The 27,622-nt window shown below is 48.0% G+C and overlaps 11 protein-coding genes across 11 annotated transcripts; 3 read left to right on the top strand and 8 right to left on the bottom strand.

Moving 5' to 3' along the window:
- Positions 1–137: 137 nt before the first annotated feature.
- Positions 138–1,534, bottom strand: JR316_0010159 (L-tryptophan decarboxylase; the record flags this gene model as incomplete). Its single annotated transcript, XM_047895833.1, has 2 exons — positions 138–1,235; positions 1,307–1,534. 2 exons carry the CDS (start codon positions 1,532–1,534, stop codon positions 138–140), a joined length of 1,326 nt encoding a protein of 441 aa, XP_047745552.1.
- Positions 1,535–2,831: 1,297 nt separating this feature from the next.
- JR316_0010158 (Multisite-specific tRNA:(cytosine-C(5))-methyltransferase trm4b) lies at positions 2,832–5,868 on the top strand (the record flags this gene model as incomplete). Its single annotated transcript, XM_047895832.1, has 15 exons — positions 2,832–2,846; positions 2,896–3,092; positions 3,153–3,257; positions 3,307–3,412; positions 3,464–3,535; positions 3,598–3,630; positions 3,684–4,027; positions 4,086–4,216; positions 4,271–4,484; positions 4,543–4,626; positions 4,680–5,027; positions 5,088–5,452; positions 5,507–5,558; positions 5,614–5,691; positions 5,742–5,868. The coding sequence occupies 15 exons, from the start codon at positions 2,832–2,834 to the stop codon at positions 5,866–5,868; spliced, it is 2,271 nt and encodes a 756-aa protein (XP_047745551.1).
- Positions 5,869–5,992: 124 nt separating this feature from the next.
- Positions 5,993–10,201, bottom strand: JR316_0010157 (DNA mismatch repair protein msh-2; the record flags this gene model as incomplete). The annotated part of the gene is made up of 25 exons (XM_047895831.1): positions 5,993–6,225; positions 6,280–6,322; positions 6,379–6,446; positions 6,499–6,674; positions 6,731–6,776; positions 6,835–6,880; positions 6,940–7,107; positions 7,162–7,202; positions 7,262–7,285; positions 7,345–7,440; positions 7,492–7,547; positions 7,600–7,663; positions 7,719–7,884; positions 7,976–8,065; positions 8,115–8,252; positions 8,306–8,398; positions 8,452–8,559; positions 8,607–8,668; positions 8,728–8,842; positions 8,899–9,080; positions 9,130–9,225; positions 9,281–9,422; positions 9,478–9,696; positions 9,758–10,101; positions 10,159–10,201. 25 exons carry the CDS (start codon positions 10,199–10,201, stop codon positions 5,993–5,995), a joined length of 2,859 nt encoding a protein of 952 aa, XP_047745550.1.
- A 1,345-nt stretch (positions 10,202–11,546) lies between these two features.
- JR316_0010156 (uncharacterized protein) lies at positions 11,547–12,090 on the top strand (the record flags this gene model as incomplete). Its single annotated transcript, XM_047895830.1, has 2 exons — positions 11,547–11,733; positions 11,786–12,090. 2 exons carry the CDS (start codon positions 11,547–11,549, stop codon positions 12,088–12,090), a joined length of 492 nt encoding a protein of 163 aa, XP_047745549.1.
- A 346-nt stretch (positions 12,091–12,436) lies between these two features.
- Positions 12,437–12,750, bottom strand: JR316_0010155 (uncharacterized protein; the record flags this gene model as incomplete). Its single annotated transcript, XM_047895829.1, has 2 exons — positions 12,437–12,649; positions 12,748–12,750. The coding sequence occupies 2 exons, from the start codon at positions 12,748–12,750 to the stop codon at positions 12,437–12,439; spliced, it is 216 nt and encodes a 71-aa protein (XP_047745548.1).
- Positions 12,751–13,892: 1,142 nt separating this feature from the next.
- JR316_0010154 (Succinate/fumarate mitochondrial transporter) lies at positions 13,893–14,695 on the bottom strand (the record flags this gene model as incomplete). The annotated part of the gene is made up of 4 exons (XM_047895828.1): positions 13,893–14,065; positions 14,124–14,279; positions 14,342–14,563; positions 14,632–14,695. 4 exons carry the CDS (start codon positions 14,693–14,695, stop codon positions 13,893–13,895), a joined length of 615 nt encoding a protein of 204 aa, XP_047745547.1.
- Positions 14,696–16,575: 1,880 nt separating this feature from the next.
- Positions 16,576–17,165, bottom strand: JR316_0010153 (uncharacterized protein; the record flags this gene model as incomplete). Its single annotated transcript, XM_047895827.1, has 3 exons — positions 16,576–16,626; positions 16,716–16,776; positions 16,912–17,165. The coding sequence occupies 3 exons, from the start codon at positions 17,163–17,165 to the stop codon at positions 16,576–16,578; spliced, it is 366 nt and encodes a 121-aa protein (XP_047745546.1).
- Positions 17,166–18,244: 1,079 nt separating this feature from the next.
- On the bottom strand, positions 18,245–19,553 carry JR316_0010152 (uncharacterized protein; the record flags this gene model as incomplete). Its single annotated transcript, XM_047895826.1, has 5 exons — positions 18,245–18,671; positions 18,747–18,797; positions 19,103–19,195; positions 19,248–19,386; positions 19,547–19,553. 5 exons carry the CDS (start codon positions 19,551–19,553, stop codon positions 18,245–18,247), a joined length of 717 nt encoding a protein of 238 aa, XP_047745545.1.
- A 609-nt stretch (positions 19,554–20,162) lies between these two features.
- JR316_0010151 (uncharacterized protein) lies at positions 20,163–21,413 on the bottom strand (the record flags this gene model as incomplete). The annotated part of the gene is made up of 2 exons (XM_047895825.1): positions 20,163–20,384; positions 20,433–21,413. 2 exons carry the CDS (start codon positions 21,411–21,413, stop codon positions 20,163–20,165), a joined length of 1,203 nt encoding a protein of 400 aa, XP_047745544.1.
- A 483-nt stretch (positions 21,414–21,896) lies between these two features.
- Positions 21,897–24,471, top strand: JR316_0010150 (uncharacterized protein; the record flags this gene model as incomplete). The annotated part of the gene is made up of 2 exons (XM_047895824.1): positions 21,897–22,028; positions 22,090–24,471. 2 exons carry the CDS (start codon positions 21,897–21,899, stop codon positions 24,469–24,471), a joined length of 2,514 nt encoding a protein of 837 aa, XP_047745543.1.
- Positions 24,472–24,736: 265 nt separating this feature from the next.
- JR316_0010149 (uncharacterized protein) lies at positions 24,737–27,047 on the bottom strand (the record flags this gene model as incomplete). The annotated part of the gene is made up of 5 exons (XM_047895823.1): positions 24,737–25,710; positions 25,760–26,055; positions 26,212–26,337; positions 26,383–26,678; positions 26,733–27,047. The coding sequence occupies 5 exons, from the start codon at positions 27,045–27,047 to the stop codon at positions 24,737–24,739; spliced, it is 2,007 nt and encodes a 668-aa protein (XP_047745542.1).
- Between the last annotated feature and the right edge of the window lie 575 nt (positions 27,048–27,622).

The following is a 27,622-nucleotide window of genomic DNA, read 5'->3' as shown; positions in this document are numbered from 1 at the left end:
TGAATTTTATTGATACAGCAGAAGAAAATACGTAGCACAAATTTTTTTGAATATGCCTATGTAACACTTAGACCAGCGAGAAACATTGACTGTGAGGTTTATTGTCCAACACGTTCGTATCGGACATTTAAAGAAATTTACTTGCGGGGTTCGACTCCAGCGATGATAGAGTTTACCCAAAGGTGTTGGTCGATAACTACGTCGTCGAAAAACGTAATATTGACGTGGGGACCAAAGATCAAGGCGTGAGATGAGCCACCGAAATGGAACATCCCAAGCTCGTCGCCGATTTTGACTTGTTGCTGATCCTTGACAGTTACATCGCAAGTAGACACCTCTGCCATGCCCACGCCGATGAAACACAAGAGGCCGATATCTGGGTTGTCGGCTTCGATGAAGATGATGGCGCGTGCAGCATTCATAGTGAGCCATGCCTGAGAACGGATCAAGGCTCCATGGGGATCACGTTCTTCGAGAGAAGGGTCGTCTGGCTCTGCACCATTGTCTGGTAGTACAGCATAGTATGTGCCGGGAAGAGTGAAAGTCTTGACAATCGTGCCGTTGACAGGGCTGTGCCAGCGGTGGTAGTCCTGAGGTGAAAGGAATGCTTGATATACTTTGCCGCCTACAAATTTTTCAACGTAGAATTGGCGTTCGTCATTGTGACCGGGTCCGAAGTTGAACATGTCCCAGAGCGAGTAAGGTTGGCCTTTCAGCCAGAATTGGTCGTGTGCTTTGACACTTTCCGATGGGGATGGGATGCGATAGGGTGTAGATTCGCAGGCACTGTGGATGAGACAGTTGTTCAGGGGATCGTCGATAGGACGAACGTTTGGCTGTAATTTACGAGTGAAGAACTCGTCCCAGGACTGGTAGCCGCGGTTGACAGCCTCGGGATCAGGGGTGATATAGGTCGAATTGAAGTCCCCGCGACCGTCCTCGAGCGACTTTAGGGCTATCTTCCCGAACCAACCCTCAGGCTTATCTGTAAGGGTCGAGTTTGATGCATCTGTTGTGAGATATTCACCCCAAGCGTCGAGAACGTTTTTCAAGGCGATATTGAAAGCGGGCATGCGGAAGAGATCATATGCAGCACCAGTGTTACTGAGCAAGTCAAATAGCAGATACATTGGAACACCGATGGGCTCTGATTCGAGTCCTGGTAAAATCTGGAATTTGGGAGCTTCGCCAATAACATTGTTCATCATGGTTACCAAGCTGTCAAAATCTGGAATCTAAATTGAATATATCCAAAGTTAAATAATTAGACGGTAAATCTGATCAGTCATAAACCCAGAAAACGAACCAGATTCTCCGGTGATACTTGTTCGAATATCTTGGTCATTAAACTCTTCATGACGGGATCAGAGTCTATTGCATTTTTAAAAGCGGCGACAGATGGCTCGAGTTCTTCTACATTTCTGACAGGCCTAAGCTTGGCTCGCTTGACTTGCTCGTCAATAAAAGCCTTGTGGATTTTGCGGCTTTTTGGAAGCCATCCACCGTAGCGACTGAGTGCTGTTTGATGTACCATTGACTATTGAGACCAACCGTTAGTCAAGCTCATAAGTGAGGAGAGAAGAATACCTGCTGCGTTTGATTTCGTTGTGGTGAGACGACTGAATAATTTGTGAACTGGTATCGAGGTTATATAGATAATACATCGGGTCATGCCGCCTCGTTTATTCCCTGCGTATTGTCTAAAATAAATCAACCTGACAAAAAGGGTTGTTTTGGAGAGTAAAAATATCAGCACATCAACGAATCCATGTCGAGCAATGATGAATGAATGATGTCAATGCCGTGAAAGAGTTCTTGGAATTGATGAGGGCAATGGTTTGGGATCTTCTAGTCGGCTCCAGATATAGGATATTCGGTGCCATAAAACTCCAGAGCTGAGTGTCCTATTGACATGTTGACCATGATTGCTAAAACGAGCGATGCTCCTACAACAATATTGGGTTGTTTGAATATTCAAGGATGAATTTTCGACACAAGTCGAGTCCTCCAGCGGGTGATTATCGAGGCTTCAAGTCTTGAATCCATCGATCGATGCGAGCAAATTAGATTAAAAGAACAAGGTAAGTTTGGTCCCCATCAAGAAGTGACAGTAATATACAGGAGACAGAGAGGAGTTTGTAGCCCTCATTCCTCGCGGTCATTGAAAAACTCCGTGTCTTCGAGACAGCCCTTGATAAGAAATGACGGACATTAATGGTCAGCTGGGGGGGCGGAGTTCATTGTCTTGAGATAGGCTATTGAGAGAGAAAATCGATGACGTACATCTTTTCGGTATAGAGAATGGACAAAGAAAGGTCTGACCGGTGGCCTGAGAGAATCGAGGATGTGCTACAGCGATAGTGGGTTGAATTTAAGCATGAATTCTTGACTTGTAAGTCCTCCAACGGGTTATTATGGATGCTTCAAGTCTTGTATGCATTGATCTATGCCAGCGAAGTAGCTCAAGAGAAACAGATAAGTTTGGTCTCCATCAAGACGTGACAATCTGAGTATACACGAGATTGCGAGAAGTTGGGGACCCTTTCTTCGCGATTGGATGGTCGCTGAAAACCCCGTGTCTTCGAGAAAGCAGTAAAGAAGGAAACGTCGGTCAGCTGGGGGTCGGGGTTCATTGTCTTGAGACATGCTATGAGAGATAGATTCGATAACATACATCTTTTCGGTAGAGAGAATGGACAAAGAAAGGTCACCGGTGTCCCTGAGAGCATCGAGGCTGTCGAAAGAGATTGTCGTCACATGCAATTATTGATCGGAGTCACTTTATGCAGAAAATCCTCCAACACTTGGTCTACCCTTCCACAGTATTGAGGATGGCCAAATTCAAGGTCTGTTCATAAAATTATATCTGTTTTACACGCTAAAGAATGATATTAGAAGGGAAAGGGAGCAAAAGGCGCCCGCAAGCCCAAGGATGACAGAACCGATCTCATTGAGAAAATTGACATGTCCAACGAGCGCCTTTTCGCGTACTACAAAGCCCAGAACATCGTGCCGGAGGAAGAATGGGATGTTTTTGTAGATGCTTTGCGTCAGCATTTGCCAACAACCTTCCGTGTCGCTGGGAGTCGCCAGTAAGTTGCCCAAGTTTCTTCTGTTCCTTGACGATCAAGGCTCACGCTGACTCCAATCAGGGTCGCCAACTCACTAAACTCAATAATAAAAGATACCCACGTACCATCGCTGAGCAATGTGACTTTTGAAGGCCAGCGTATACCACCGCCGGTGCAGATTCCCTGGTAGGTTTCATGCGTTACTTCGTAGTTTTCCTCTGCTAATCTTTCCAAGGTATCCAGACGGTCTTGCATGGCATTTCAATGTACCCAAAAAAGTCCTGCGAAGGTCCCCTGAGTTCAAGAAATTTCACTCATTTCTCGTCTTTGAAACCGAAGTTGTGAGTGGATGAACAAGATAATAGGTGGATCATTTGGTTAAAAATACGCAGGGCAATATTTCGCGGCAGGAAGCAGTCAGTATGCTGCCTCCGTTGTTGCTTGAAGTAGAGCCACACCATCTGGTGCGTCTTGATGAACAACCTTTTGGAGCCCTCCTCACTTTCAATTTCACGACGCTGTACAGGCCATGGATATGTGTGCAGCTCCGGGATCCAAGGTGTGCTCGGTTTTTGACTATTCACAAAACGGTGCTCAGGACCATGTCCACAGACCGCACAAATTCTCGAAGCCCTCCACGCTCAAGATACCGCGACATCAACATCAATACCCTCCGGACTCCTCCTTGCAAATGACAGCGACAACAAGCGCACACATCTCCTCATCCACCAGTCTGCTCGTCTCCCAAGTCCAGCCCTTATGGTAACCAATCTCGACGCATCGAACTATCCATCTATCAAAATCAAGACTCCTACACGCGCGGGTGGGTCGAGGACAGTACCTTTGCTGTTCGATAGGATTCTGTGCGACGTGCCGTGCAGCGGAGATGGAACGATACGGAAGAATATGGGTATTTGGAAGTCGTGGCAGCCGATGGATGGTAATGGTCTGCATGGGTGCGTGGTTCGATCTTTTCAGACAGGATGGCAGTTCCTGAAAATTTTCATCGTTTAGACTTCAGGTTCGCATTCTACTACGTGCCATGAACCTCCTCAAAGACAACGGTAGAATCGTCTATTCTACTTGTTCTCTGAACCCAGTGGAAAACGAGGCTGTAATCGCCGAGGCACTCGCCGCGAATCCAGGTGCGTACTCTCAAGTTCATTGATGTCTCTCTTGTGATGCTTATTTCAGTTCAGCTTTCGAACTTGTGGATGTTTCTTCCAAACTTCCGGAATTGAAACGTAGACCTGGCTTGTCGACATGGCATCCATCAGCTGATCGAGTCAGTGCTACGACGTACGCAACATACGAAGAGTTCATGAACTCCTCAACGGACAGTACAATCAAAGCGAAGATGACCCCAGGTCACTGGCCACCCCCAAATGCAGAGAGTCTGCACTTAGACCGAACGTATGTCTTGTTTTTGTCAATTTTCTGCCCTTGCTTCATACGCTTATCATCGGACTAGGATGAGGATATATCCTCACCTACAGGATACAGGGGGATTCTACGTTGCTGTTCTTCAAAAAACACAAAAAGCTACCGGTCAATCGTATGTGGCTCGCGATTTCGTTGCATATGTATGTCTGATCTGTGTTTGTGTAGAGAACGAAAACGTGAGGCTGACGACGCGGAGGAGGAGCCTGAATCCAAGAGATTGAAAACAGATGAGGACCCTCAGATAGAAGATGAGGCTTTACCTGCTCCCATGGATGTTCCTCAGGACGAGGTCAAGGAAGACGAGGTCGAAGAACCATCTGTTGCAGAGGAAGTTGACATGCTCCCAGAGTCCATCGAGTCGGAGACTACCACACCTGCACCCGAAGTTCAGACTGAAGTCAATCCAGAGATCAACCAGAATAGAAGGAAGAAAAAATCACAAGACGGTGGTGGGTTCAAGGAGAACCCCTACACGTTCTTGAAGCCCGACGACCCTATCCTCCTCAACTGCATGTAGGTCATCTTGACATACTCGACAACGTACTTTCCATTCAGCCTGACCTTTATCTCCAGCGAACGTCTTCACATCAACTCCGACTTCCCCTCCTCGAATGTCCTCGTGCGAAACCCCGAAGGAGACGCCGCGCGCTCGCTATACCTCGCCAACGACATTGTAAAGAACGTTATTGTGAACAACAACTATGAGCGCATACGCCTTACCGCCGCTGGTACCAAGGTATTTGCCAAGCAGGAAGCAGGCAAAGGCGGCGAGGCGCAGTTCCGGGTGTTGGGAGAGGGTCTACCTGTAATCTTGCCCTACGTTGATCCTGCCACGATCATCAAGGGTGATATGGTGTCCTTGAAGACGCTGGTGGAGTCGTATTACCCCTTATGCTCTAACTTTGTGGATGAGTTTAGAGAGGCTGTTGAGGCTCGACGTCCGTATCTCTATTTGGATCTTATGAAATTTGTTACTGATACTTTACCTGCAGCCACAGGAAGTCATATTGTTCGATTCCCTCTTGGCCAGCATGATGGGACAAAGTAAGAACATGTTTCACAGCACAATTCTATCCAAAGTTGACCATAGCTGGCATAGCTTGACCCATGATTTGATGCTTCCTATATGGAAGTCCAATGTTTCTCTCACTTTGATGATTGACAAAAAAGCCAAAAGGTCCGTGGCTTTGGTTATCTAATTGTACTATTGTTCATATTCTTTTGCAGTGCCCTCAGCCTTCGTCTTTTTGGCGCTGACATTACTACCGCAGGAAAAGAGGGGCGCACGAATGTCACTCAAAAGGCCGGACCTGATGAAAGTGTTGCCACTGCAGAAGAAAGCGAAGAGCTGTAATTATTCGTATAATATAATGGTATCAATTGTACTTATGTATTTACAAGGTGCGCTTAGATAGAGAGTAAAGACAGCATTACGACGATGATATAGGACGTGAAAGCGAGCAATGTTAAGTAGAAGTCTACAGGGCAGTGATGATCGATTGTAACCACGGGTTCTCCTGAATGAGTGGGCGGATTTCGTTCACATGCTTTTTTAAGTTGTTGAGCTGGACTTCGTCGTCGTCGTCGTCGTCCATATTCACATCTTCGTCGCCATTCTCTCCGTTGTCTGAGGACCATTTTCGGAAAAAATCTTCCATTATGCTGATTCCGGAATTGACAACATCGGGACTAAATTCTTTGGTGGGTTCGCCTGTGAGAAGGGTGGATTAGTTAGGTATCGACAACCAGGGCTAGTGACGCTCACTATCGTTGTAATCTTCTAGCTCTTGTGCGTTTTTCTTAGCAAGCTGGAAGACAGTGGCATTGAGCGGTTGAACATGGAACTGAGAGGTGGTTTAAGTACCTTTATAACATCTTGCGGGAAATTAGCCAACTCTGCAACGTGAATGCCGAAACTCTGGTCGGATATTCCTGAGAGGACGGATTTATTGCTGGTCAAAGTTCAAATATATGCGTATATTACCTGGTTCCACTTTATACAAGAGGGCTATATCTTGATCGACAGTCCCTTTATCGGATTCTGTGACGTGTGCAACGACGTGAAGGTTCTTGACGTGTGGAATTTGTTGGTCCAAACTTGTCAGCTCATGGAAATGGGTTGCAAACATGCAAAATGCATGTATTTGAGAGGCAATATATCTGGAAGGTAACTGAGTCGCCCATAGAGAAAAGGTGAACCAAACATTGAAACGCACTCGGATATGGCCCATGCTAGTCCAAAACCATCGTACGTCGAAGTACCTTATTAATTAAAGCAAAACTGAGATTGTCGTCAAAAATAATTCGTAATATCACCGACCTCGCCCAAGTTCGTCAATGATGACTAACGAATCTCTTGTTGCTGACTAAAAAACAACAGGAATTAATTGATATATCACCCACTATGAAGGAGATCATTGGTTACCCGAAGAATGGTAGCAGTCTCTAGCATTTCAGCCATAAAGGTCGATACACCTTTTAGCTGACTGTCTCCGGCGCCCACTCTGCAGAGAATAGAGTCGAAAACAGGTATTTGTGCGCTTGCACATGGTACAAAAGAGCCTATCTGAGCCATCAAAACGATGACTCCGACCTGTGATGATATTAGGTATGAACAATAACAGGTATAACCACCGAGGAAACACACTTGACGAATATAGGTGGACTTTCCACCCATGTTGGGTCCAGCTACAAAGGCAGAAAACGTTCAAAACGAGATATCGAAATATTAAGTTGTCTAGACTGACTTATGATTTGAAATTCACTTTTGTCTGTATCGTATATGCGCGCATTATTCACGGATAATCAACAGTTCTAAAGGAGAAAATACCTTTGATCATCTCAACATCGTTAGGAATAAACGCAATCCCTTCTTGGAGTTCGAGACAGGGATGCCTGGCTTCATTTAGGACAAGGCTTCCGGATCCTGGAGGTAAGAATAAGTAATCAGAACGCCAAACTGAAGTCCAATGCTTACCTTGCTTCATAACTTCCGGTTTGACATATTGATTGTTAACTGCGACGTGAGCAAAACTAGGAGCAGTGAGCCTGATACGTGAATCACATGCATGATTCCATCACTTACCTGAGGATGACATCGAGATGAGCCAGTATAGTGTTTAGCGTCTCCAAAACCGGGGTATAAGTAGCTTATCCATACGCAGATGAGTCTAAACTTCTCAAAGGAATTGACGTTATGCATACCAGCTATTTCTATGACTTGTTTTACTACCCCATGTTGAGTTTTGGCGTAAGCTGCGGAAGCTTCCTTGAAATCCTCTGCGTGCTGTTTGAGGCGGCTCGTTGTGAAGTAAACGCCGCTCTTGTTGGTCCCCAGTTCTATATAGCGCTTGGGGAGATTTTTGGCGTCCTGAAAAAAGTAACACTTTGAGTGGGTGTTGATAATCGTAAAAAGATTTGAAAGAGACATTTTTGGTCAACCTAAAGCAATATCCGTAAACCTGGTTATTCTCGAGGTGAAGTTTCTTGTCCAGCTCCAGATCAAGCTCTTCTCCCGTTTTGCGATGCTCTTCGTCCAACCCGTCCCGTATCTGGAAATTATGAGTATGATTATACTACTAAATCGATGGATCTCCTCACCTCTGCCAACTTTTCTGCCAGCTCTTGCAGACGAGGATCATAGTCAGGCTTTATAAGATAGTTGTGGTTGTCGAGCTCTTTGAGATCCAATGTCTGCTCTACCATTTCACCATATTTCTCGAGACTTGATTCACATTCCTAAAAGCCTTGAGTGAAAAAATGTGTAGGTACACACGGACAAGTCTGTTTACCTTGATACCATTGAGATATACTTCTTCTAAGAGAACAGAATCCTGTTCATCGTCAGACTGAATACCACCCAGGGATTCGATCATTCCAGGAATCTGAAAAGATATGAGACAGTAGGAAAAATTAAGTTTGAGGTAACCAACGATACCTTGAGGACCACTTGGTAGACCCGGACAACGTCTTCCAGCGTTGCTATCGACTTCAAAAATCTTTTGCAGATCCGAAGGAGGTCCGGCATGGCTTTCATATACTCGTCCTAGACGATTGTTAGATAAAAAACCTACTACAAAAATCGCTTCTAACCTGGAGTGTACGTCGGCTATTCGTATCGTTCGCGAAGATTTGAACTAAATTTTGCCGTTTGCCTGAGAAAATAGTGGAAAATAGTGAGAAGATGTGTGATACCACAAAAATGGGTGCGTACATATCTCATGTAAATTGATCAGCGGTTGCTTCAGCCATGTCCCAAGTAATCGAGACCCTTGGGCAGTCTTGCATTTGTCCAGAACGCCAAACAGAGTTGTATTTTGATTGGAGGTCTAACAATGATTCGTCGTTTCTGAGAACACTTGTAAATAAAAAATGAGAAACAAACCAGTTTGTTTGGTCCCTCCACCAAATTTAGAGCTCGAAGTGCACTTGCATCGAGCTTCATGTACTGGGCAAGATCATGAGTTTTGATAGAATACATCCCATGATTGGATGTGTCGTTGAGAAGGGATAGATAAAGCAACAGAGCAGATAGTGCGGATGGAGCGGTGGGTAACGTCAATTGAGCTAGGAATAGTCAGGGTGGTGATTCTCGAAGGTGATAAAAATGGCTTACATATAGTTGTGCTTGAATCGGCAGTCGAAGATGGCCCAACATGGCTTTTCAGAAGTTGTGGTAGGTCGTGTGATAAAGTCTTCACCGTAAATTCGCCTTCAAACCATTGGACAGTCAAAATTGTTCAAACACGAAGGTTTAAATAACTTACTTGGCTTTCGCTCAGTTACTACGACACCACATCGATCCAAAACAGCTCTCAGCTTGTTGAGATCTATGTCGCGATCAGTTGTGCCAGATATTGTGCCAGTTGGGATGACGGCTTCTTTGACGGAAAGTTGGATGACGAGTGACTAGATATGCAAAGCTGAGGTAGATGGCATTCAATATGGGAAGTGAATTCATTACCTCAAGGTTTGAAAATAATTCATTATCAATGAAGTCCGAGACTCCGATCTCTCGACTCGTTGTATCCGCAAAGGCTACTCCGACCGATCGAACCTTGGTGTGAGTGGACTCCGCTAACGGCGCGGTCGCCAATTTGATGGCCATCACAATGGGTGCAGAAACGAAGTCGGAATTGACAAATAAAAGATCTTCGACAGCCTGTAGGTTTCCGGGGGATGCCTGGACGATGAACGACGTTTGCATCCTTGTACCCAAAATGTGGAGAAATCAAGCAGCTCACCTCCTTGTCCAACCGAAACTTGACAGACTTTTTCCCTTGGCCCGCATCTGGTACCCAAATCTCCACCCTCAGCTGTTTTGTGGTCAGGGCATCGCGAAGTAGCATATGTGCTACTGAAACCTTCATGGAAACACTGGCTAAACCGGACGACCGCCCACCCGCCCCCAAATACTTAATGACGGAGTTGGTGTGATAAACGTTCTGTGCCACATAGTATGCGTCAGGTCCATACGCCGCGTAATATTGGTCGTTGGAGGTGCGAAGAAACAGTCGAAGTGTTCCTAATTCAGGAGACTTGCTGGGAAGTTTTGTAAAAAAGGAGATGAAACCAGGATCCACTTGATCTGAATGAATTGAAGTTTATTTAGAATATACGTGACAATAAGTTCTGTGTTACATACCTGTGTCTTCCATTTCCTTTCCATTGCCATACATTTGCGACATAGTTTCACAATGGCAACGCGTGGTACATGTATTCGGCGATGTTTGGCAGTCGTATGTGTGATGTGACATAGCGTGTTTGATTGCACGTGATCTGTGACATAATGAAAGCAAGAGCGTTACGCTCCCAAGACCAAACAAAAAGGTTGCCGGATCACGCGTGGATCATACCCGGCATGTCCAACCACATGGTGGACCATATGGTGCTGGTCTTGTGTATGTTTTTTGACAACAAATGTATCCTTTTTTTGTCATATATTTTTGAATGCATCCTTTTTGTAAAATTTGACCATATATTTGTATAATTCAAATAATAACATACACTGCGGGCTCCGATACATGTTTGATGTCAAACATCGTCAATCAAACACATATTATGTAAGAAGACGATGTTTGATGTCAAACATAAGTTGTGTTTGCTGACAAACAAGCATCAAACATAAGTTATGTTTGATAGGCATGTGATATCAAACACAACGTATGTTTGACGCCTGTTTGTCAAAGAACACGGGCTTGACAGAAAATCTGTCAAGTTCGCTGTAAGATAACAAACGTACATTGTGTTTGATAAATAGTGTTTGATTCCAAATATAACTCCTGTTTGATAATTTGTGCATGAAATCATCCGTATATTCTGTATGTTATCGACCATAAACATCAAACATAAGTTGTGTAAGAAATCAAACATAATATCTGTTTGAAATCAAACAGATTGTCAAACAGACATCGACACGCTCATCGTGCCGCTCAGCGCGCGCCTCCTCGCGCGATCAGCGCGCGCTTGACGCGCGATCGGCGCGCGTTGAGCGACACGCCCAGCGATTTTACGGCTATTTTGGCGTCTCGGTGATAAGCGACACACCTCACCAACGCTACTTAGGCGCTTGTGTATTCAGCGACGAGAACACGCTCTTCATTCAATAACGCTGTATCAGTGACGCATGTTTATTCAGCGAGAAAAAACGTATTTTCGAGTGAAATATATGTATTTTTGGGGCTCGGGTGTGTCCTACTACCATACACATAAATTGACAAATGCTACACAGTCAAAGCTGCTTTTCTCCCTTCTTATTTCTAGAACCTGAGTCTCTATTTCACTGTAGTAGCAATGTATATACTCACATCAATGTATTTTATTCGTTTGCCATCGTTTGCCATTGCCTTCTATGAATTGATGTCTCTCAGAACAACTTTCTCGCAGTCTCTTATCACTCACCACACTCCCACTCACTCACCACACTCACTCACACTCACTCACCACACTCACCACACTCGCTCTCACTCGCTCAAACACATTCATTCATCGTCCTCGCTCATCACGCCCTCTATCAACATCGATATTCGTACCATGTCCACAATAGTCTCCAACATCTTTTCCACCATCGTTTCCTTCGTCAACGGCATCAAATACGGATTCGCGTCGGGATGCGAGATCGTGGAGTGGTTATGCACGTACGGAGGGCCCGCCTTCGGGGCGATAGCTCGCTACATCAACAAAAATAGCGAAGCGCCAGTTGTTCTGCGAAATCGTAGCGGTATGCCAGTGAGTATTTGTAGCTTTGAACAGCGTCTTACCGCTCCTTTCAGGAGGAAAGTTGATCAGCGACATGGAGGCTCAACACTCACCAGCCAACGACGCCGATTTCGAGGAACTCATCCGCGTTCGCCAGGAGATTAAAACCCTGAAAAAAATTCTCGACAATCGAAGCGCACGTACTCGGCCTGGTACATCGGAAGCGCACGAAATTCAGCTCGACCGCTTCGAACTTGAGCGCAAGAAAGTTCTCAACGATATCGCAATCGAGGCCCAAATACGTGCCACCTACCCTGCGCGAGCCCTGTATCTCGCAATGTGCGAGACATACGATGTCGCTCCTGTCCGCACCGACTAGGCGCCCCGGCGGGTTTTTCTTGTTGTTATCTTTTCTTCATTTTCTTGTTGCTTTCTTGTTGCTTTCTTGTTGCTTTCGGTTTATCGCTATCGCTTCGTATTATTGTACATATATCCCTGAATTTTACCATTTGATTCGCTATATTTGTATCATACTCATTGAAGACTCATAATCTCATTTCTGAATAATAAAACTCCTTAACATTCGCGGACATCTGTGGCCTATGTTATTTCATGAAGCTTGAAACAACATTTTTTTTATTACCAAACAAGCGTCGTCAGCACCTTTAGAGGCAAATTAACGCGCATTTGCCGTTTGGATACCTGCTGCACCGGCACCTGCTGACTCAGTCCTGCCCTTGTCCCTGCTGCAGCTGACTCTGACTCTGTACCATGCGTATCGACGAGCTGCGCGACTGCGACGGCGCCGTGTTTGTCTCGTACCCTTCGCCATCCGTGCGGTCCGCGTCCGTCTGCGGCTTCTGGTAGGTATCCTGCTCCTGCTCGAGATCCTCCTCTGTGAACTCTCCCAGTACGGGTTCCGTGTCCAGGAAGGTATCCTATTGAAAAAAAAAAGACTGTCAATGTCAATAAAAACACGCACATAGAGAAAGAAGTAAAAAAAAGAAAAGGAAAAAAAAAGAGATAAAACACGCACCATCACCAAAAACAAATTCTTCTTATCATGGAAACTCCACTCACAGCGGTCCTAACAGAAATCACACCACGCATGTCGTCAACACAAGCAACTCAGCAAGAAAGAGACGTCAATCTTACAGATGTTCTCCGGGGGCCACTACAATGCCAAAGAATTGAGCGTCTGCGGATGGGGCGAGAATGGATGCAGGACAATGGGCTAGCTATGGAACGTTTGGTATCAGTTACGCATGCCAGGAAAGCGAGACGCATCAGGCTCCGATTTCGGGTGTATGCGGATGCGCAGGACTTCAGGGCATACGCAAACAGCAGAGCGGCGATGACGGGTTCCACACATCGGGCACTGATAGAAACAAACAGCGCCAGATTCAGCGTAGCCTCCTGGAACTGCAACGGAGGACTCGCGGCATCAATCCATACGCCAATGTATAGGGATCTCGTACTATCTAATGATGTTACCTTCTTCCAGGAAACACACATGGCGCCAGGGCAAGAGGATATTCTGGATCTACCTCGCGGTTTTCATCCAGTGGCACGATCGCGACCATGGCGGCACCCCCTGGGCGGCGTCACTGTAATTATACGGGACACTGTAAAATATAGAATATGCGACGAGATCATGCACCCAGATATACTGGTCCTTGAGCTCCCATCCCTAATCCTAATCTGCTCGTATCTTGTGCCAGAGAACTCCAGATGGGAATCTTGGACGCATGTGGACCCTAAGACATGGCTGGGGGAGGCTATCGAATATTTGTGTCTTGCGATCCAAGGCATACATGATTATAGGCGACCTGAACGCGCGTATAGGCCTGCAACAAGCAGCGGGATCGCACTTAGTACGAGTGTCTCCAGATAATACCTGCATTGCTAGAGGGAATCGCCTACTGGAAATCATGGGGCAGAATTCTCTGCATGTCGTGAATGGGACACCAATCGACCGAACGCCGTTCCCACAGTGGACCTCCAGTCAGGCCAACGGAGGCCGCTCTGTCATTGACTACATCATCGTCTCGGAAGACGCGCTCCTGTCGTTGGAAGCCATGGAGATAACATGGGTTGGAGGAAGAGTGGATGACCATGCAGGGATACATGTGGAGATGAGATCTTCTCTCACTCTTGGGCTGATCGTCTCAATAACGCCGCTCACGCGTTCATAAACCGCGAACACGATCGCCTGCCCGGGTGCCACGCGCAGCACGCGGGGGTGATGCCCTTGTAGAATGACCGCACGCCCTCCATCTTCCACATATCTGCCGCGATCGCGAATATGCGCTGGAAGGAGGATTGGCCTGGAGTTGCTTTGGCTTTTTGTAGACCTGATATAATTGATTTGAGTAAGAGAGGCTAAGAAAGTGTAGTTAAAAAGGGACGTACGAGTTTTGATAGTGTCTATTGGTGCATTTGAGAACGGACCCATAGCTCCAGAGATAAGACCAATCATCATGTGTTGGTAGGATGGTAGCTCGACCAAGTCTGGCTGGTACTTATGCGCGAGCTTCTTGATTTCTTGGTACGCGGTGAAGTTGGCACCTAAGGTGGACACACAAGCCTTAAGAAAGGCGTTCTTCGGCTATTCACGAATGAAGACGTACCCTGATTTGTAGCTTGTCTCAGTGGCGTCAAAGAGACACCACGATACAATGTCGAGATTCCTTCCTCACGAATGATGGTGTACACAGCATGACCAGCATTACGGTACCGAGGCGCTTCAAGAGGATCGGCCAATGAATGTTGTTGAGCTTGCAGAGGAATCTTCACCACTTCCATGGGCGTCACGATGGCAACAGCTTCCGTCACTCCAGCCCCAAGACCGGCTATACGCAAGTAATTAAAAGATGACATCAGCTCAACACCTTCGCGGCAAGAGAAAAGAATTACATACCAATGAAGATATTCCCAATGCTCGTCTTCCCTGTTTGCTTATCGGCAAGCCGACGATGGTACATCTCCTCTCAACTTTTTAATAACCCTTGCAGTATGTTTTTCTCTGTCTATTATTTGGCAATACAATTAACACACGATAGACTTCGACGATGCCAGCGGGAACATCTGTGTCTATATCCTCCCCAAGTGGGATGATCAATCTTGACAAGGTACGGGGAATTCAGGCTCCAAGAAATGCTGAGGAAACAACACGACCCAGACATCGAGGAATGGTATGCCATTGACTACGAAAGTCTTGCAAATTACCCGCCTTAACTCAAGCATAGGTTTGGACGTCTTCGGCTGAAGGGCCCATGGGCTCATCCGATGCAGCGAGGTTGCACTGGTGGAACGCGCGCACCTGGTCAAGGGCATGCACCGACGACAGTGTGCAGAACTCCACGGTTGTGGAAGACCACAAAGTCATCTTCGCGCCAGTCGTGTGGATACACCAGCTGCTCCAAAATTCAGCTTCGAACAAAAAAGCGCAGACAATATGCGAACTTACAGAAGGAGCGATCGCAGGTCATTGCTACGACTCCTGGAACAGGTGCAGATCAAGTGTCTGCGACGAATACTGGGTTTGGGTCCGAGGTCGATAACGGCAGTTCTTTATTCTGAAACAGGAGTACTTCCCATTAAATATAGGCGGTTAATCCTAGTACTACGTTACGACATCCCTCCCCGGAGAGCGATAGTTAGGATGGTTGAGAGACCTAGTCCGGGCACTGGATCTACTTCCCTGCCCGGCGCAAGTAACAGCAAAAGAACTGTGGGAATTGGAGGGCACTGCGAAGGTGATCAACGCATCTACGCCCGCTCCTCCCGATCCGATCCCGATCCTCCCGCTCCAGCATCCGCAACCGCAACAGCATCCGCATCAGTGTCCGTATACACACTAATCACATTCTCTGCCTACACATATACACATTTCTTAATCAGATAAAATCAAACTCCCACAACGAAAGAGAAGTGACGTACCATCTTCATCTTCATCCCCACCTTCCCCTTCATCCGTCGAATTCGAATGCGAAACGGGAAACACCAGAAACAGAGCTCAAAGCAGGCGATGGCGCTCTCTCCCCTGCACCTCCTTGTTCGGAACCCTCACCCGAACCCTCAACGACCCAACTACGACTCACAGACCCGTTGTCCGATACAAACGACGACGATATCTCCTGCGTGTCGTGCGAGATGGAAATAGACTCTGACTCTGTCCCTGAAAGCGAAAGGTACGGCGAGTGCAAAGAAACAGGCGAACGGGTACAACGACGCGGAATGCAACGACGCGGCGCGCGGCACGAACACGGGTGCGGGCGGCGAGAGTGTGAACGGTGCGGGCGCTGGTGTGGGTGATGGTGAGCAGGTGCGTGAAGCGTTTGATGAGGCTGGGGCTGAGCCTGAGCCTGTTGTGGAGGCGTTTGACGAGGCTGGGGCGGAGGTGGAGTGGAAGGGTACGGTGCAAGTGGGTACACACTCCTCTTATTCGCCGGTGCTTGTGCTGGTGTATTCCCATTCCCAATCCCCAACACCTGCTGCTCCCTATTCCCTTTACCCACCCGCGACCGTGCCTGCAACTCCCGCTTCACCGCATCCACATCCATCGCGCGCAGCACCTGCTCCGAGAGCGTCGGGAGCAGCGCGAGGAGGATGTTGCAATGTCTTCGTGTGTTTGGGTGAATTGAGTGCGGAGGCTTGTAGGTTGTAGTAAGTTAAATAAGTGTAGGGGAAGGGAGGGAAAAGAGGAAAAGGGGTGTTAGTTGTGTTTAGAAAATTAGAGATAAGAATGGGAATAGAATAGGATAAAAAAGAATGGGATACAATAAAAGCAAAGAAAATAAAAGTAAAAGCAAAAGCCCATCCGACGGTTCTTCTATCCATCCTGCTATCCGTCCTGAACCATCTATCCACCCGTATCAATCAACCCGTACATGCATGCATCGGCCAAAACGATCTATGCGAAGATGAAGACGAAGGCGAAGGATACACCCTCGAACAAACAACAACATGAACAAGAACCAGAACCGTGCTCGTTCAAAGTACCTCTGCAAGATGGATGGAATAGAGAACCTCCGAAACTGGAATCTGTCCATTCCACCGAAATCTATCCAAATAAACCCACAAAAAAAACAATCCAAAAAACATACTCTCTAAAAACCACACTCCAAAAACAAAAAACCCCAAAAACCAGAAAAGAAAGAAAGAAAGAAATAAAAAAATAAAATAAAAAAACACTCACACATCCCTCGCCTGTTCCTCGGCGTCCATCTTCTGCCTCACCTCATCAAGCCGCACGCGCATGAACCCGCGCGCGAGGGGCAGACCGGCGGGGTCGATGGGCAGCGATGGGATTTTGAGGCCCGGGTGCGTACTGCGCAGTTTCACGTCGAGTTCGATGAGCTCCGCGGCGGTGCGTATGAGCGTGAGGTTGTGTGTGGGTGCTGGTGTGTGCAGTGTCGTGTTTGTTATCACAGGTGATGGTGGTCGGTGCATGGGAGTAGGTGCGCGGCGGCCGTGGTGGTGGTGGTAGAGATAGAAAGATCGGCGCGGGTGGTGGTGGTGGTGGTGGTGGTGGTGGTGAGAGTCGACGAGCGGGGGTTGGATTCGACGATGTCGGCAGCGTGGATAGCGACGCGGACGATGCAGCGGATGAAGACGACGACGATGACGTCGGTGTGGGCGGGACGAAGTGAATGGTTAAAGTAGACGCAGACATCATACAGTGGGGAAAACCAAAAGCGCCACGATGAGATGATGAGATGATGGGAGTGTACAGGTTCGTGTCTAGTGCTTTCATTTCGTCTTGATTTCGTGTTTGGGTTTGGGTTTATAAGTCGGAATTCGAGTTTGTCTGGTGGGTGTTGTGTAAGATATGCTATGCTATGGTGTGATATGTGGTGTGTAACAGTGTAAGATGTTCAGAGCGTACTGCAAGTCGGTGTGAGGTAAGATGAGCTGAGGCGCTAGTGTCAGCGTCGGTGTAGGCGTAGGGTGTAACCGTAGAACACAAACTGGGTTGGCAAACCAAAAGCCAATGTGAAGGTCGATAGTCGATAAACGGTGTTGGTGTAGGTGTAAGTGGGCAGTGGGTATACCACGCCATTCTCCCCGCTTCAGATCGAAAGGCAAAGTCAAACAAAGAGTCAACAGTCGAATCGAAAACCCGCAAAAAGGGGTTGGTGGTGGTGGTAGCACCCCACTGCACAACTTTGCCTGGTCTTCCTCGTCGTCTTCGTCGTCTTTTTCTTCTTCGAAATGAGGCCGTCGGAGAGGATGTGGACGTCGATGTCTACGCCCGTTTCCATGCCCATGTCCCTCATTGTCGACTTCATCGTCTTCATGGAAATCGTCCTCATCATCCTCTGTATCGTCCGATTCGCTGGGACTTACTAACCCAGGCTCGTCCCCGTCCTGCGCCACTGTAACATGTTGGTTGAATTTTTTCTTCCTCGCTTGCTCTAATTCAAATTGTACATCCTCCTGGTCCGTTTCTCCCTGGTTTTCATCGCGTACCGTATGATGTGGGTTGAAGCTTTTGGCATTCATCTTTTTCTTCCTATCCCTAAGAGCGGCTATTTGGGCGTCTGCTCGCCATCTGTTGGGGTCCACGGCGATGTTTGTGTCCAGATTCTGACGCATTGCCTCCATACGTAGAGCCTCGATCTGACGCTCATTGAAAGCGGCGCGTTCCCTCCACGCTCAAGGTTCAGGCTGGCAGGGTCGAGCGGCGCAAAATGGCGGACGAGCCTGGGTTGATGTTGCAGTTGTGGTTGCGGTGGAGGCGCGTAAACGGGGGGCAGATCGGGGAGCTCTTCCTCTTCGAATACGCCCAGGCGAGCATTCTGCGACATCCATTCACGGAGGAGGAAGACGGCAACGAAGATGAGTACAATGAGCGATGCGATGATCAGGCCGGTGAATATGTCTGCCGAGGGCGCTAACCATGCCGGATGTGAAGAAACCTTGGAGAAAAAATGCTGTTGGATGGCGGCCCAGGGGCTTCGTAGCGAATTCTATCGATAGAGGAAGCTATCAGAAGTGGATATTAGATTGAGATCCCGGATGAGTACGTACGCGGATTCTCCCATGGAAAAGACGTCCACACTGTTATGCATGGCAATATTCCTAGCCAGATTGTAGCAACAGCTATAATACGAACAACAGGGAGAAAAATAATTGTTGTAAAAGCCGCCGAATTACCCGTCTAACGTCACTGTCCGCAGTCCCTAAGCCTAAGTCGTAAGTAAGAGGGAAAGGATACAAAAAATACCCTCGAAAAATCTCGCATGCCCGAGGCATGGTGTTCATGGTATCATCTGGAATACAACTTCCAGATCGCAGTTTGATGTAAGCCAATTGGACAGGAATGCTGCTTAAGCCGTCCGTTCGAGTAGTATTTGGCCAGATCACTGAGGAGACCATACGCCAACCTCACTAGAGAATCAGAGCGTTCCTCGTCGAAGGCAGCGGTGAACAAGCTCCAACTTAAGTAGTCGAGCACGCCAAAGATGTTGCTGAGCGTCCTAGTGAACTGCGTCGTGATGGGCACGACTTTTGCCTGGCGAGGTGACGCACATGGACGACAATGCTCTCGTCTTTTCTGTGCCGCTCCGCCGCGAAACGGAGGTGAAACAGTTGTAGAAGTAGCCTAAGTGAAGTGGCAGCCAACCAGAGATGTCAGTAGGAATCGTTAGTGTTCGGGATAGAAGATGGGCTATACTATGTAAGTTACTACAGAAAATTAGGTAGACAGAACGAAACATACCTGTGTAGAACAAGAGGAAGGAAATGGTGAAACGAACGACTTGAGTGAGAATCGTGTGCGTCTAATCGCATGGTTAGCAAACGGCGGGTACACTGGAGTTGCGACTTACCAGACATGCTTCGAAACTTTTGCGATGTCTTGTTCGCTGACCTGTATCTGCGCTGAATGACTGACCCAATATACAACACTGTGCAGAAAATTGTGTTACTTACGGCGAGCGTAGAGATCTCATACGTGCTTAACATCTGTGTTGGCACTTCGATTACACCTCACGCACAATATCATTCGGTCCCCATTTCGCTCCCTGTAGTAGTATTTGTATTATTTACACATAAGACAGTTTATTTATAACGTACATTACCTAAGATTTAATAATAAGGATATTACGTGAGACACGGTGGATTTACTCCCGCTACCTAATTAGGAGATTAGCGTGATGTACGTGTGATTTATCCTGGCAAATCATAGCGTACATGACGTGCCATTTAGCACTAAATGGAGCCGCCGGGTGGCATGCGGGATCCGCGTGTCGGGCTGCACGGGAAAAACACGGGCCGCAAATGAACCGGACGGGTCCATCTACATCCCGTGTATTGCAAGCAGACGGATCCGTTTTGACCCGTGTTGTGCTGTCAGACGGACCCATTTGACCCGTGTCTTCCCAGAGAGGGAGGGTTATTTATGGGGTATTGCAAGTCAATGAGCACAAGGGCTCCAAAAATAATTTATTCATCTCTACCGGTATACAAATGCTTTTCCAAACTCGATTCAATCCCTGCCAGCCCAGCGTCAATTTCCTCCAGCGCATTATAAGTCAGAATCTCTGACTGCAGCTGATGCAGCCGGAGGTTCTTGAACGTTGTAACCTTTCCGTCATAACTACTGTCGCCGACGGAACTGTCAATTATTTGGTCGTATGTTGCCCGTAGCTGCTGCTCGGTATAATTCTAAAATAGTTGTCAGTATCTAGTGCTTGGTAATATCTGAGTACATACATATAGAAAAGGAGGGTTAAAATACGCCGTCTGATCTGTTACATTCTCGAACTCAATGTCAGACTGGGTGGGAGGCGAACCGGGGTAGCCGCCCATGGGATCAAACCTGCCGTAGGTTCGAAAATAAGGGTTTTGAAGGAGCAGGTGGCATGCTTCAGGGGGTGGAGAATAGCGACCTTGCTTCCTCTCAGAGGAAATAGCTGGACGAGAGTCCATAATGATTTTGTCGACGACAGACGTGTATGAAACATGTGCTGCCATCAACGGCGGAGCCGCATCATCCCGGATGACAGGCATAGGTGGAGGATCCAGGGTATCTGGAATAACAGGCATAGGGGGAGGATCCAGGGTAGGTGGAATGACAGGCATAGGGGGAGGAGCTAGGTTATTTGGAATGATTGGCATTGGCGGCGGAGCCAAGTCGTTCCGGATGACAGGCATTGGCGGCGGAGCCGTGTCGTTCCGGATGACTGGCATTGGCGGCGGAGCCAGGTTAGCTGGAATGACTGGCATAGGGGGTGGAGCCAGGCTAGCTGGAATTACTGGCATTGGCGGCGGAGCCAGGTCTTTCCGGATGACTGGCATAGGGGGCGGAGCCAGGCTAGCTGGAATTACTGGCATTGGCGGCGGAGCCAGGTCTTTCCGGATGACTGGCATAGGGGGCGGAGCCAGGTTAGCTGGAATAACAGGCATAGGGGGTGGAGCCAGGTTAGCTGGAATTACTGGCATAGGGGGTGGAGCCAGGTTAGCTGGAATTACTGGCATTGGCGGCGGAGCCAGGTCTTTCCGGATGACTGGCATAGGGGGCGGAGCCAGGTTAGATGAAATGACTGGCATAGGGGGAGGAGCCAGGTTAGCTGGAATAACAGGCATAGGGGGTGGAGCCAGGTTATCTGGAATGACTGGCATTGGCGGCGGAGCCAGGTCATCCGTCCTTGCTGTGCGTTTGCTTTCCTTAGAGTTGCTAATATTTGAAGACATTGCTGATGCTCAGAAATCAATTTAAATTTACTTGAATTAATGCAATTAGTCTTACATTTTATAGGTTTTACGGGAGGAGGTTCCTTCAGTTTTTCGAGAAGCCTGGTAAGATTGTTGAGACTGGTGTAGTCAATGGGGGAATTTTTGCTAGAGGTGGGAATAAAGTTGTAGGAGGACATACAGTCCAGAAAGTGCAACTGGGTGGGCTTGTTTATATATCTCACGGAATACAATACTATCCGAGGATTCTCCATGACACGGAAATAGATTCACCCGTGTATCGAACTTAGCAACTTTTGCACAAACTGGATCTGGTGAAGAAATCACATGACTCAGATTGTACATGTTTGTGTATGGTTTTGTTTTGCGGGACCGCTTTTTTTTAGACTTTTTTTAGACTAACTCCAACCACGATCACCACCCCACGTTCTACCGTGCCTCACCCATTAACGCGTCTTCCCCCCCAAAAAAAACGCTTTCCCAATGGCCTCTTCATCTTCCACCACCGCCACCTTCGCCCAACGCCTTGCTGACTGGGAAAAAACCTTTACAGAGTGCTACCGCAATGGCGAAAGCGCGTTCAACGCTCAGTTGGAGCAGCTCTACAGGGACTTGGTGAGTAATCGATATCCCTTGAGCATAAGACTTACTGAACAAAAAAAATTCATCCAAATAGGTTCCACTGTGTCAAGAACACGTCAGGGACGCGGCCAACTTCCGCCTCGTGGATTATGTCGCAAGCCCTGTCGTGTATTCATACAAGACCAGCCAGGGCAAGGACGGCAAGCAGGTAGCAAGGTTCGAGGTCGACTGGGCAAATTTGCATCATCAAGTCGCAAATTTCAAGGCATACCAGCAAGGCCAGGAGGCACAGAGGAAGAGGAGGGAGGAGGAAGAGCAAGAGAAGAGGAGGGAAAAGGAGGAGCAAGAGGAGGAGGAGAGGCAGAGGGTGGAGGAGAGGAGGAAGAGGGAGGTGAGGAGGAAGAGGGAGGAGAAGAAGAAGAGGGAGGAGGAAGAGGAGAGGCAGAGGGAGGAGGAGGAGAGGCAGAGGGAGGAGGAGAGGAGGAAGAGGGAGGAAGAGAAGCAGAAGGTGGAGGAGAGGAGGAAGGAGGAGAGGAGGAAGAGGGAGCAGGAGAGGAAGACCAGGGAGCAGGAGAGGCAGAAGGCGGAGGAGAGGAGGAAGAGGGAGCAGGAGCAGGAGCAGGAGACAGACGAGGAGAGGAACAAGGAGGAGACGGAGAAGAGACGGGCCGAGAAGGGCAAGGGCAAGGCAGTCGAACCCCCGGTGGAAGACGGACCCGTGACAGACGCCCACAAAGACAAGGGCAAACGGAAAGCGGCGGACCCCATGGAGTCCATTCAGTTGGCTCCAGCGGACTACAGGGGCCCACGGACAAGGAAGGGGGAAATCATTCCCCACATCACCGCCTCCAACATGCCTGGTCACCCAGCGTACAGGGAGAAGCTGGAAAGATTGGCGAAGTCCAAGCAGGGGAAGTTCAAGAGCAAAGCAATCATAGGAAGCCACACGGACGAAGACGCGGACGCCGACGTCGACGAGGACGACGAAGGCGATGACCAAGAGGCCCCGCCTACCACCCCCACCCGGAAGATGCTCACCCGGTCTGCAAAGAAGGACGCCAACCAGGACAATATCCCCCCCATCAGGAAGGCGCGGTCGAGATCCGAGAAAGCGCGCCAGGTGCCGGAGGGGATGGTGGATATGGTGGAAAGGTGCACGGGATGCACCAAATTCAAGGTGCCGTGCCATGTCAAGGGAGAGACAGGCACTGAGCCTCTCGTCCCCGTAAAGCACCAATCTTGCGAGTCTTGCAAGTCTCGCAAGATTCACTGCAGTTTCTACCCGGGACGTTTCTACCCGGGACGCAACACTGTCGCCGGGCAATTCAACCTCTCGACGCCGCTGGGAAGTTACAGGGAGGTGTTGAAGTTGGAGGAGGGAGAGGATGTTCCGGCGAAGGGGAAGGCCGGGGAAGGGTCGTTCCCCGAGGATGTGGGAGAGCTGCTTGTGCAGCTGTTTGAGCGACAAGGCCGACTGATGGAACGGATGGATGGCCTTTCCGCGTCCATGACGGCGATAAACGCACGGATTGCAACGTTCGCCGAGACAAACTTGGCGGTGGAGAAGAGGATGAAGACCGTCGAGGACAGCTTCCAAGAGCTGAAGGCCGAGTGGACCACGGCAAAAGAACAAGTGGCAGGAAACACTTCGCTTTCCGTCACGATGTTCAACAACATCAAGCAGGCGATCCAGGACGTTCAGTACGTGGTCGGGGTTTTGCTGGAGCAGGATGAACAAAGGAATCCCGCCCCCAAACAGGCAGCAGAACCCTCCAAGACGGAGGTCGAACAAGAATCGGGTCCGTCGCGGACCCGTGAACCCACCTCTGCGCCACAATCCCCCAGCCCACCACCACCGCCAGCACCCCTCCCTTCCCCACCTCCACCTCCAGCAGCACCCATTCTCCCTTCCCCTCCTCCACCACCGCCAGCACCTGTCCTCCCTTCCCCACCCCCACCTCCACCCGCACCCGTCTTCCCTGCCGTGTCTGCGCCACCAACAGAGCTATTCTTGCCCGGTTCGACTCCAGAAGCGCCTTCGCCCCCCCCAGCTGGCCGACCCTCGCTCCCACCGGTACCACCCGTCCTTTCCCTGTCTCCACCACCCCCTCTCCCAGCTCCACGTCCTCGAAGTTCGACGTCAAAGGCCGCACCGTTGTCAAAGGGTGCACCATCGTCAAAGGCCGCGCCATCGTCATCGTCAAAGGCCGGCCCATCCTCAAAGGCTAAGCCATTGTCAAAGGCTAAGCCATCCTCCAAGGCTGGGCCATCCGGGAATGGACACTCATCGGAGTTGTCTGATCCCTCGGACAGCGACGAGGTTGAAATTGTGGAGGAGGATGTTGAGATCGTGGCGTCCACGCTGCCCGCGTCGAACATAGCCACAAAGACAAGGGCTGGACGGAAGCGAAAGGCGGAAACGACTCTGGCTGAAGCATCGCGCTCGCCCAAAAAACCCAAGGCCCAAAAAAAGTAGTGTATTTCAAATCTTTGTAACTTTTTTTGGTCTCCTTTTTTGCCTTGTCTCATAGATTGCATTGTACAATTTTTAATATTTGGACTGTATATAGTTTTTACTCTCATGTGCTCATCTGTTTTATATCTCTCCCAAAAAGTAGCACTTGATGATTTTTAATGAACCCGCTTTCTGTTTTGATTTTGTGTGAAAACATGTTTGAGAAACATCAAGATAAGAATAAAAAGCATCACATTCAATAGGTATCATGAATCTACTTCAACAGCTAGGCTTTCAAAGTTTTTTTTCTTTGTCTTTTACCTGCTACAGCAAGCAGACTTGCTTCCTGAAGTGCTAAGGCATCCGAAGTCACATTCCTGCGGGCCCGTGTTTCATCCGTATCTGGACTTGTTACTGTCTCCACAAAGGCATCACAAGTCACGTCCCTGCCGGCCCGTGTATTATCCGTGTCTTGGGTTGTTCCTGTTTGGACTCCATCTTCTTCCACTGTGTCAAGTGGATCTGAGTAGGGCTTTGTTCTTTTCCTAGGTTGAATCCTTCTAGTTGGTTTTGGCTTAACTGGGGGGGGTACAGAACTCTCTTCATCGGGTCCGTCCATTTCCGCCGTTCCGACATATGGCTTTGTTCTTTTTCTTGGCATAATCTTTCTAGCTGGCTTGGGAGGCGCCTCCTCAACCTCTGGAGTTGGGCTGGATGATGGATTGACAATTGTTGGGCTGGATCTACTTGGTAGAGAGGGTGGCTCGCTAGATCTTGAAGGTGCGTCGGTAGGAGTCTCATCCGTCTCTGGCGTGACTTCAAATCTGGCAGTAGTGCGTGGCATCGCGGATGCCGGACTGCCCCGTCCATTATCAAACTCTGACAGATTGGATGATTCAGAGTCGCTTGAAGATTGGGTTTGAAGTCGTATAGCTTTTTGCCTCAGGCGACGTTTGGTTATTGCTGCAGGAGGTGGAGGTATCGGGTGGGCTTCTAGGCCGTCAAACAAGTTGGACGGATAGAGAGGTTCCATAATATCATAGCCATTTCCAAAAACCTTTGAAAATTTAAAGGGGATGTCTCCTTGGGCTTGACGGTCCCTCCATAGCTTGAGAATTGCAGAGGTTGACTCCAGGCGGAGCCGGCTCGGATCCGTCACGGGGATTGAACTTGGCCAATACTCTGGATCAATCATTTCTGCAGAACGCCTTTCAAGAGCATCCCAAGGAACACTTGAACCAGGCCTGTCCTTGGCTAAAGCTGTATACATAGTTAGCAAGTTTGTTGAGGACATAGACAAATTACACACCATAAACCTTGTTCATGTAAATTCTAATAATTGACTTTTGTGCATAAGCGACTTCTCTCCCAGTTGAGCCATAGATAGGACTAGGTACTATTGGAAATCCATTGCTGCTAAACTTGAGGGATTTTTCATGAAACGATGCATCTGGCAGTGCTGGATTGGCCACACCCTTCTCTATTTCTGAAATGTGGACGAGGTATTGAACAAACGCTCTGCGAAAAGCGGCCAACTCGGATGGAAAGAGTTGCCCAAAGGAAGGAATTCTGACATCGTCGAGTGCTAGATCGCTTGTCTGGGTCCTTCAATGCCCATCAGTCAACATTAATACGGGCCAAATTATTCCGCCGCGAATGCTTACGGCGGAAACTTTATCCGCCGTAGGGTGTTTACGGCGGATAAAGTTTCCGCCGTAAGCATTCACGGCGGAACTTGTTCATGCCGTGTTTAACACTTACATTGAGTATTCGATTTTACCCTCAATATCATAATGCCCCTCAAAGGTAATGGACCTCATACCCATTCTCTGCCACTTAAGTTTCTCCATTTGTCGAAGTATTTTTCTGCCTTGCCTGGCAGCAGTCCTGCAGATGTCAGATTGACGGCGGAAACAAGTTCCACCGACTCACTTTGCCTTCATTGATTTTGAAACACCTTTCTTATTCCATTCCTCGAGGATCTCCATGAACCTGTCCCGCTCCTCCTGAGTCAATCTGGCCTCAACCTGCTTACGTCCTTGTTGATAAAACTTCATCCAATCTTTACTTCTACGAGCAGCATTCCCTGATAGAAGCGCAACCTCGGAGTCAATCTCTGCCGACTTCTCCTCACGGAATACCGTCTGAAAGGTTATACGGGAGTTCAATCCTTCCAATTTTACACCAATTCGATTTGACGCATGGTTTCTAAACCAATTAAATATTCGCTATTGTGATGGTTTATGTGTGTAACAAAATTTTCAAAGAAACAACGAGCTCACATGCTTCTTCACCTTCCATTCTTTGTGTAGTTGCTTATCTTCCTTCCTAGCACGTCTAGAGTATCTGTGATCCCATGTAGCTTGCAGCTCAGGTATGACAGTGTTCTGTATGTAGTCTGCTTTGGATGACTTTGATGTATCTTTGTAGGGCTGTACATGCTTTTTCAACACGCGCATTTCCTTTGTTGTCCAAATATTTGATTCTTCCGGCGGAAAGTCACCCTCCGCCGTCTGTCCGTTTCTGGGTCCGTTGTGGGTTGTGGCATTTGCGGTAGAAGGAAGCGGATCCGCGTCGGGGGATGCATTGGTGGGCATAATTGCAGTGATGTAACAAGTAGCTTATCGATGAGTATCTGTGTGATCTGGTCAAATCTCACGTTATACGGAGATAAAATAAGCTTCCGATCATACTAAATAAATGATGTGATGTCATATTTTTCCCAATCAGGTAATCCCGCTTCATCGTCGGCCACGATGATCAAAGCATGCTGGTCGCTGTCACATACATTGACCTCATGATTTTGCAATAGTTCCCTCTGCATTCAATCAATAAACATGGAATTTTGTAAACATTTAGCGCTTTATATAAAGATAATTTTACAAGGTTTTAAATTCTTGTCAGATGGCTGTAAAGATACAGAAACACAAAATGCAAATTCACGTCTTCTCACCCAAAACTTGTGAAACCCAAAACGGCAGTCATCTCAGAGACCATGAGAGGTATTCAAATGCATAATTTTTTTCAAAAAATATAATGATCCCAGTGAGCTCATTTTGACACATTTTCTAGTATATTGAGAATATCTCCTTAAATACGAGGATTCACATTCTACAAAAAATGTCATTCGGTAGCTATTAAAAATATCTTTCATATGATATACGCCGGAGGA

This window comes from Psilocybe cubensis, chromosome 9 (assembly GCF_017499595.1).
Source record: "Psilocybe cubensis strain MGC-MH-2018 chromosome 9, whole genome shotgun sequence".
Lineage (NCBI taxonomy): Eukaryota > Fungi > Basidiomycota > Agaricomycetes > Agaricales > Agrocybaceae > Psilocybe > Psilocybe cubensis.
Note: the sequence above shows the minus strand (reverse complement) of the source record. Positions and strands in the feature narration are given on the sequence as shown.